General features: G+C 43.2%; 2 protein-coding genes across 2 annotated transcripts; both read right to left on the minus strand.

Annotated features, from left to right (window-relative positions):
* Position 1: 1 nt before the first annotated feature.
* On the minus strand, positions 2-190 carry BJ212DRAFT_1293258 (uncharacterized protein; the record flags this gene model as incomplete). The annotated part of the gene is made up of 1 exon (XM_041332162.1): positions 2-190. One exon carries the CDS (start codon positions 188-190, stop codon positions 2-4), a length of 189 nt encoding a protein of 62 aa, XP_041184924.1.
* Positions 191-829: 639 nt separating this feature from the next.
* Positions 830-1172, minus strand: BJ212DRAFT_1293260 (uncharacterized protein; the record flags this gene model as incomplete). Its single annotated transcript, XM_041332163.1, has 2 exons — positions 830-1005; positions 1058-1172. Coding segments are annotated over 2 exons (291 nt in total), but the record flags the coding sequence as incomplete, so codon positions are not given.
* Between the last annotated feature and the right edge of the window lie 7853 nt (positions 1173-9025).

Here is a 9025-nt window from a genome sequence, read left to right on the forward strand (position 1 = left end):
TTCATTTGGTGTTGCTCACCCTGGTGGCATGCTGGTTGTACCAAGAGAAGTGTATCACCTCAAAGGAATTATCGCTATCCTGGCTAGTATCCCTGTCCACCAATAGATTTTTATCCTCAAAAGCAAGTAATAACTGCTGCAGAAGGGAGTCTCTGATTGATGAAGGCATGGTTCTGCAAATGTACATCATCAAAGTTCCATCATCATTGCACAGCTCAAGCTGATGGCTGCCACAAAATGTCAGATAATTGGGCTACATTGATTCAGCTAACTCACCCTCTGATTAAGCTGTTAGGTATGTGTACATATGCATTTGACAGTGACTTGGTCCCATCTACATAAAGACCCTCAAGCTTCAAATATTTAAAATCAGAACAGATCAACAGAGGAGTCAGTACTCACATATTGCACCAATTGATCCACCTGTACATCTTCACCGCATGCTCTGCATATCCCCATTGCTCTCTGTCCATACCAAGTCTGCCTCTTTCTCTTGTGGAGTAGGCATCTTCCTATTTTGGGGTCCAACCATATTGTACATAGTCAGGATAACAGTGGAAGATGTTGGACATGGGCAGAGAGTGCTAGAGTTGGTAGAAGATAGAATAGGTGGGGGGGTACAAGAGGATATATGTTGAGTTTTGTCCATGGTGGGGGGTGTTCCAATGTATAGCTGATTGAGAGAGCCAAGCAATATTAGACATGATACTGAGCTAGAAGTGCCAATATCCCATTCTTCCCAGCATTGTGGTACCAGAGAAAAGTGGCTAGAAACAATGAATGAGCATGATTTCCCCCAGACATTCATGATCAGCTCACTTGAAAATAATCAAATCAAAAAGCAATCAGATGCTTCCAAATTGGTACAATTGATATCCCTGGGAAGCTTATGATGTGCCAGAAGAGAAGGCAAAAACATGGATCCCATGCTGAGAGGAAGATGTCTACAAAGGATATTCACTGTAGGTATGATCCTATCCAAAATGGTTCTACCAATGGCAGTATCTGTGGCAGGTATGTTGAGCAATGGTACAATAATTTTGAGAATAGTACTTACTGGAGTCAGGCTGCCTCAGAGCACTGCCTAATTGCCAAGGTGAATTGCCTACCATTGAGCCCACTGTAGTCCTGAGCTCTAGGCCAGCAACCATCACTAAGATGTAGATAGTACCGCCAGCTGCCAAAGCAGCAAACTTGCTGCCAGACTGGACCCAATCTTGAAAGTTCTTGCCAACAAGTAGTTCAACTTCAGAGGAGTGATGTGCATGTTGTATACCTCATCTACCATCATCATGGTGCCTACTCTCAAACTTACAAAATCACAAGGACTTGTAGACCAGGAAGGCATAGTAGGAAAGCACATACCTCTGATACTTAGTCACCTACTGGATGAGGCCAAGCATTCTCAAGAAGTTAACAGCCACATCCTGCTGTGAAAGACTAGTGCAATGCATGATCAGCTCTTCAAAAGATCCTTCCTGAAAACTTCCTTGATTGCTCAAAGAATTTTCAATCTGCTGGGCCCATGTTGCAGGATTGTAGCTCTTGGATTCTGAGTGTGCTGCACCTAGTTCACTGACTATAGCCTCCATTGATGCACTTCCCTTAATCCATGGGTTTAACCTTCACTTCCAGCTACCTTGGTTCCTCCTGTTCAGGTGCCTTCCCCCTCTTGGACAGTTTGGATTGGGAACATTATGGGCTGCTTCACATAGTTGATTGCTAGCTGCCTGCTTGTTACCATGTTCTAAACTGTGGCATAAAGCTGATGCCTGATGTTCTGATAGGCCCATGTGAGCTGATGGCATCTCCAAATAGGAATCAGAAGGCATAGGAGGTGGGATTGGAAGAGGGGTTGTGTTAAGAACCATGTTGCTCAAAGGAGAGAGAGACTGACTCAGAGGGGCTTGGCCTCAGCTCATATGCTGTGCCCCTTACCCAAGTATGTGCCCTTCATTTCAGAGGAAGTCCAATGATGGTCCAACAAAGTCTGGAGGACTTCCGGAGGCTGGCTACTCTGGTGGAGTGCTAGAGGACTTCCGGAGGAGTGTGGGAAATGTCCGGAGGAGCGTGGGAGAGTTCTGGAGGAATGCAGGAAGTGTTCAGGAGAGTTCCCACTGCAAGGTAATACTTCTACAGGAAACAGGATGGAAGGATAGGAGGTCTGAGGGTCCAGAGGACAGGAGGGCAGGAGGACAGGAGGACAGGAGGACAGGAGGACAGGAGGACAGGAGGACAGGAGGACAGGAGGACAGGAGGACAGGAGGACAGGAGGGCAGGATGTCCAAGAGTTAGGAGGATGGAACGTCTGAAGGTATGGAGGGTGGAATGTCTGAAGGACAGGATGCCCAGAGGTACGAGGGACAGGAGGTCTGGAGGTCTGGAAGGAATAGGGGCTACATCAGACTCCATCTGATGTAGAAACAAACAGAGGTAGACTACCCTAAGGTAGAGCTGGAGAGACAGGGATTGAACCTAAGTCCGGAAAGAGGGTAAGTGCCGGAAAGGCGGAGCTCCAGCCTAGGGAATCAATCCCTAGGCCTGATGGGTAGGACAGACTTAGGTGGACCAAAGTCCAAGAGAGGATTGGGCAAGTCTAAGTTGATATTCAAACTAAGGAACTACAGGAGTATCTACAGGGGTTATATACTGAACAGTATCTGAGGGGATCAGTAAGCAAAGGAGCAAGGCTATGTATGAGCATGTGGAAACACATTAGTAAGTAAGACAGAACATAAGTAAATGAACTCAGAGATGAAGACTCATACAAGGATCAATAAGCAAGACAGAACAGGAGGTAACCGAAAGCTGGAAAGGCAGAGATGCCTAAATGGGGATTGGCACAGGATGTCAGACAGAGGGTGGGAATAGGTCTGGAGTTAATATCTGGAGGTTCAGAAATCTGGGGATCTGGAAGATGGGGTGGATACAGTCCAGAATCTGAGACAAGGTGAAGTCCAGATGTCTTGCTGGATGGAGTGTGCATAGGGTGGATGGGATAGGGTGGTATGGATCAGGCCAGCAGTGAGGATCCAGAGGTCCAGAGCTCAGGGGTAAATCCGGAGCATAGTCAATCCTACTGAGGTGTGGAGCACACAGTGGAAGGGGATCTGGGAATGAGTCAGATATGCAGTCTGGATGTAGGCTCAGAAGGTGTGGGAATATGATGGAATGTGGGTCCAGATTGTGGGATATGACAGATAACTATGATGTGAGGGTCAAGCTGGAACTCGGCAAATGCACCATGGATGTAGGTACTGATTTCATTTAGCATCTCTTCCCCAGTTCCAAGGTCTTAGCTGAGTCTAAAGTTGGGAGTAAGCTTTTGTTTCTTAGTCAAAACACCAATGTGACTGACTTGATGATTTAGTAATCTCATAACAGCCTTTGAGGCACAGCACCCTCCACTTTACAATAAAAACAAGCAAAGATGGGAAAATATCCCAGACCTCTGCTGCTGGACAGAAAATGTAGAGGTGGAAATGGCAGCTTTCCTCAATAAAATTGCAGTGGTGTGCAGTCACATATTGGGTGTGAAGCCCACTCAATTTTGGACTGCAGCCTACAGTACATCTTCACTTCTCAGCCATGATGCAAAGAGGAAGCCTGACCTGATACTGCTGAGTGATCTGGTGGCAGACTGGAGATGTGTGCAATCAGTTGGGGAGATGAAATTGTCAAAGTTGGAAAAGTTGAAGGTAGATATCTTCAATCAGTTTGCTTGTGAGTTCCAGCATCTGCAATATGTTTCTAAACTGATATGTCTCTTCCTACAGCTAAAACATCAATTATTTTTGCATTGCAGGACAACCAAGAATTTGTCCTCAGCTTGGGGTTCATCCAGGATGGTCTAGAGCTATTTAAAGTTGACAGAGGTGATGCTATCACCATCCAACACATTCCCATGAATTCTCATTGGAAACTATTCTTGTGCATCATTGTGTCTTTCACAATTGCCTGTGATGAAATCATTGGATACAGTGGCTCAAAAAACTGTCCACATGTTTTGACATTTTTCACTATCTATGATATTGTGTGAGAACGAACAAATGGCTCAAGGACATGCTTATACCACATTGTAGTATGGCTTCAGGGCTTTCATTTGAGGCCTACACCGTAGGAATCGGTGGAGATATGGTGGAGACATAAGGCTTATAAAATGATGACTCATGTGGACAGTTTTTTGAGTGTATATTAAAACTATATAAATCATTATTTATGACACCACAAAAATCATGCCACTATTATATAAATTATGAAGTGGTGTCATTATGTTATTTTATGACTATATCTAACTATATAAACCAGAATATCTCATGTATCATAGTCATAATCACCATGAAAGCCATCTCCTCTGCTCAAAGAGATAATATCCTCTCTCTGTCTTATGCTGGCCTCTCTGCTTGCCAAATTTCCTCTAGAACTGGAGTATGCAAGTCCACTGTGGCCAAGTTTATCAAAGAAAGCCACCCAGACAAGGAAAACTCTTGTGGAGGACATCCATCCAAGCTTACCTCTACTGACAAAAGGGCTATTATCCAACATATCACTACAGGAAAGGCTGATAATGCTGTCCAAGCCACCCATTATATCAATTCCACCATCATTACCCCTGTCTCTTCACAAACTGTGAGGAATGTTCTCAAGGCAGTAACAAAGAAGAAAAAGCCTCTTCTCTCCATCAAACATAGGTAGAGAAGACTAGCCTTTGCCTTAGCTCATCAACACTGGACTGTAGAGGACTGGAAGCATGTTATATGGTCAGATGAGACCAAAATCAATAGGATTGGGTCAGATGGGAAGGTATATGTATGGAAAAAAAAAAGGGAGATGGCCTAACAGACAGAGAGGTTAATGGGACTGTCAAGTTTGGAGGAGGTTCTTTAATGGTATGGGGCTGTATGGGATGGAATGGTGTGGGAATGCTTGCTGAGGTTGAGGGGAAGATGAATGCTGAGCAGTATGTGGACATTTTAAATGACCACTTGCTGCCTAGCTTGGCAGAATCAGGGATTGATGAAGAAGATATCATTTTCCAACAGGATAATGATCCCAAGCACACATCCAGAAGAGCTAAGGAATGGTTTGAAGAACATAACATCAATGTTCTTGACTGGCCAGCACAGTCTCCTGATGTCAATGTCATTGAACATCTCTGGGGAACACTTAAGAAAAAGCTTCAAGCCTATGAAAACCCCCCTAAAGGAGTATGGGAGCTTTGGGAGAGAGTAGCAGTGGAATGGGGGAAGATCACAGCTGAGGATTGCCAGAAATTAATTGAGAGTATGCCTAGAAGGATAGAGGCTGTAATTAAAGCCAAGGGAGGTCATACAAAATACTAGAATACCTGGTTATTATTGTAAAATACTTGAGTCAAAAAACTGTCTGCATGAGTCACCATTTTGTGAGCCTTGTATCTCCACCATATCTCCACCGATTCCCACGGTGTAGGGCTCAAATGAGAGCCCTGAAGCCATACTACAATGTGGTATAAGCATGTCCTTGAGCCATTTGTTCGTTCTCACACAATATCATAGATAGTGAAAAATGTCAAAACATGTGGACAGTTTTTTGAGCCACTGTATACTGCACAAGATCTCCATTGATGGTTTGCATCACCCCCAACTCAATGGCCTCTGTGCACCAAGTGCTGCACAACTGTCATAAAACAACACTGGTGACTTTGCAGGGATTTCAAATGGGTTGGGGGGATCATGAGGGGGAAACAGTGATTCTGCAAGCTGGCATTTCTTTGCTCTGATGTTCTCAAGATTTCATTACATACAGTAGTCCATGTATTAGAAAGAAATCATCAATCACAATTTTGTTAAATGTGGTATTGCATTGTGAGATGCAAGTGACAGTAAATTACTATAGCCTCTGTTAGTACAGGTAAAAACAGAACCGACATAATATCGTATTCACTACCATTCAGCATCTTACAGAACCAACAATCATAGCAGGCACACAGTAAGCATGTCAGCTCAGCTTCATTCCTTGGCTGTACAACATGCTTACCATGACAAGAAGCACTCTGAGGATCCACTACTTTGTGGTGAGGATTCAAGGACAACACTTAGCACACAATAGTTGGATTTGGGTTATTTATGCTGTGCAGATGACAGACAACAGAAGGGTGCTTGTGAACAGAGGTGGGGAGATGGTAGGGAGGAAGAAAGGTGGAGCAACAGCAATTTGGCCCCAACAATATATGTAGCCTTGGGGTCCATTGTGCTTTATAGCCCACAATACTAATGACAAACTTAATGGACTTTCTGAGACAGAGGTTGTACTCAGTGATGCAAAGTTCGTACTTTGTTACAGTAATGTCAAAGAGATATGGAAGGAGCTCATCCTGACACAGTACTAATACCATAATTCACATCTCAACAGATTCTGCCTTGTCATAGCAGGTTCTTACTTGCTAGGATTTAATATTTAATATTCAATAATTGTTTGCCTTTGATTACATACACATTACTGCTTACTTTACCCTGTTGGAAGGTCATGTGACTCCAAGTTGCTATTAAGTGCCACATTTTCTCGCCCATTACAGTCAACATCATTTGCTTTGTTAAGAAGTTATGTGGCTTTTTCACAGTGATGTACATTTTGTGCAGGGATGGTTGATCACTTGCGCAGTCACTGGGGACAATGCCTTCATGGCATGATATGTCTTAGACATGCCCTTGAGACTGTATCCTTCTATCTTGTCTCTCACATCAGACCCTTACATGAGTGATCATCACTGAAGCTGCCTCTGCTAGAAGTGATGCACATTTTGTGTGAGGATTGTTGATCACTTGTGCAGTCACTCAGGACAGTGCCTCCATGGCATGATGTGTCTTAGACATGCCCTTGAGACTGTATCATTCTATCTTGTATACTACATCAGACCCTTACACAAGCAATCATCCCTGAAGCTTCTTCTTGAAGTGATGTACATTTTGTGCAGGAATTGTTGATACTGTATAATTCTTTTCCATGTGCTATTAGCTATTGCACTAATGCCAACCACAATGCAATCAATGAGTCCATGACTTCCTTTGTCTATAATTGATGATATACACTGTGTGCAGGAATCTTGATTGCTTTTTCAGGCACTTGGCACAGTGCCTCTATGGCATGATGTGTCTTGGATGTACCCTTGTATCTGACATGTGTGCTCTGTAAAGTGATGTCAATATGAAGCTGAGGTTCATGACTGAGTAGAAGGTCACAATTCCCTTCCAGATTTTGTCTGCAAGCAGCACAGTCTCAGGACACCAGCCAGGGGTGCAGGATCAAAGGCAGGTCCATTGCATATCCACACACACTCATGTTGTCCTCCCAGAATGTGCTTAAATAGTATTAAATATGCTTTGATTGCTTGGTAGGTATTATGCAGAATACAACTGGTATACAAAAGCGGCTGGAAATCCAGGGAAACTGATGCGAAACAGGTGGAGTATACCTTGAAAACACATTCAGAGCCAAGCAGAAAGGAAAAAGACAGCAGAGTGGGTGCAAACATTGAGAGCTGAGCAAAAAGGAAGTAGAAAACAGAGTGGATTGACAACATGTCAAGAGCAGACAGTGGAGGAGATCAAAAATAGGAAGTAGATAACACAGCAATGAAGGTGTGGTAGGTGCTGGTAGCAGAATCGAGACAGGTTGAGGAAGCACAAGATGGCTGATGCTGTGACAGGCTGATAGATTTGGCCCTCACTGACAGTCTCATTCCACATGTCATCGGACACCTGCAAAAACTTTAATTAGTATCATAGACAACTGAGTGGATACAACATACCAAATTCTTGGCTTCCTTGTTGTATTTCTCAAAATTGAGCAAATAAGAGTTGGTCAGCACATATAAGACTCAGAGTAGACAATTTTTCCCAAGATGATCTGATATCAATGTCCCATAGTAGGCATTGAACTCATCTGTTGAATATATGCACACAAGGCAGCAAAATTGTGTACCTCCCACTACTTGAACCAGGATAAGACAGGGAAATTGTGACTTACTTATTGTCAGCCCACTAGCCAACACACAAGGAGAATAAACTTGTGGATATGCAGAGGGCTGTTGACAGCAGCAGAAAGATGGTGGAGAAGAAGAAAGGAGGGGCTTCAAATGTTGGGGCAAATACTTTTTATAAACTTCAGAGATGCGGCATATTGTGCAATCTGATAAACTTTGCCCCAAAAAAGAACAATTGTCGACATTGAGCAAAGAAGTGTGGAGTTGTGAATATGCAGAGTGCATATGCATACACAGTTAGCCTTTTGTAAATCCAGCACTTTGCAGTTGAAGATAACATGCAAACGTGAGGCGTTTCAGGGTGTTGCAAGTGTTTTTCATTATCAAATCACAAATGAGCTCATCCAAGCACATTCCATCACATGACCAAAAGGGTAATCCACATTTCAACATAGACAGCCCAATCTGAGCACAACAAGTTCTCACTGGGCTTGATGAATGGTGCTTACATGACAGTTAGGCAGATTGTCAGATGTTTCCATTCACTATATTTACATCAAATACATTGAATACATCACCATACCCAGCTCTTGTTTGGTAAGGTTTTGGATGATTTGCCAAGTGACTTCCCGATATGGGGAGCTAATCAGTAGGTGAACATTCCAAACCAGCAATTTTGTATCTTCCCACATGAAATTGAACCAAATTTGAACCATGATGTGTCCCTCACCATCCATGGCATACATCCTTCAGCTGATGGGCTGCATATGATTATGTTTTAGCTTTCAGTATCCTCTACTAATTTTCATCCAACTCACTCACCACAAGTGCATCTAATTCCCACATACAATAAATTATGGCTCACACCTCCTACAAAGTTTTATGATGGTGCAACACACATCAGTGTGCCAAAAATTTTATGTGAGCAGATCAATCTCTTTCTACAGCCTTCCATAATTACACTCAACTTGCAATTTTCAATTCAGCATGTTGACTTGGTTATACAGTGCTCCATTATGGCAACATATTTTTGGAGTGAATACAACAAGAGAAATGCCATAC

This window comes from Suillus subaureus, assembly GCF_016647635.1.
Source record: "Suillus subaureus strain MN1 chromosome Unknown BJ212scaffold_505, whole genome shotgun sequence".
Lineage (NCBI taxonomy): Eukaryota > Fungi > Basidiomycota > Agaricomycetes > Boletales > Suillaceae > Suillus > Suillus subaureus.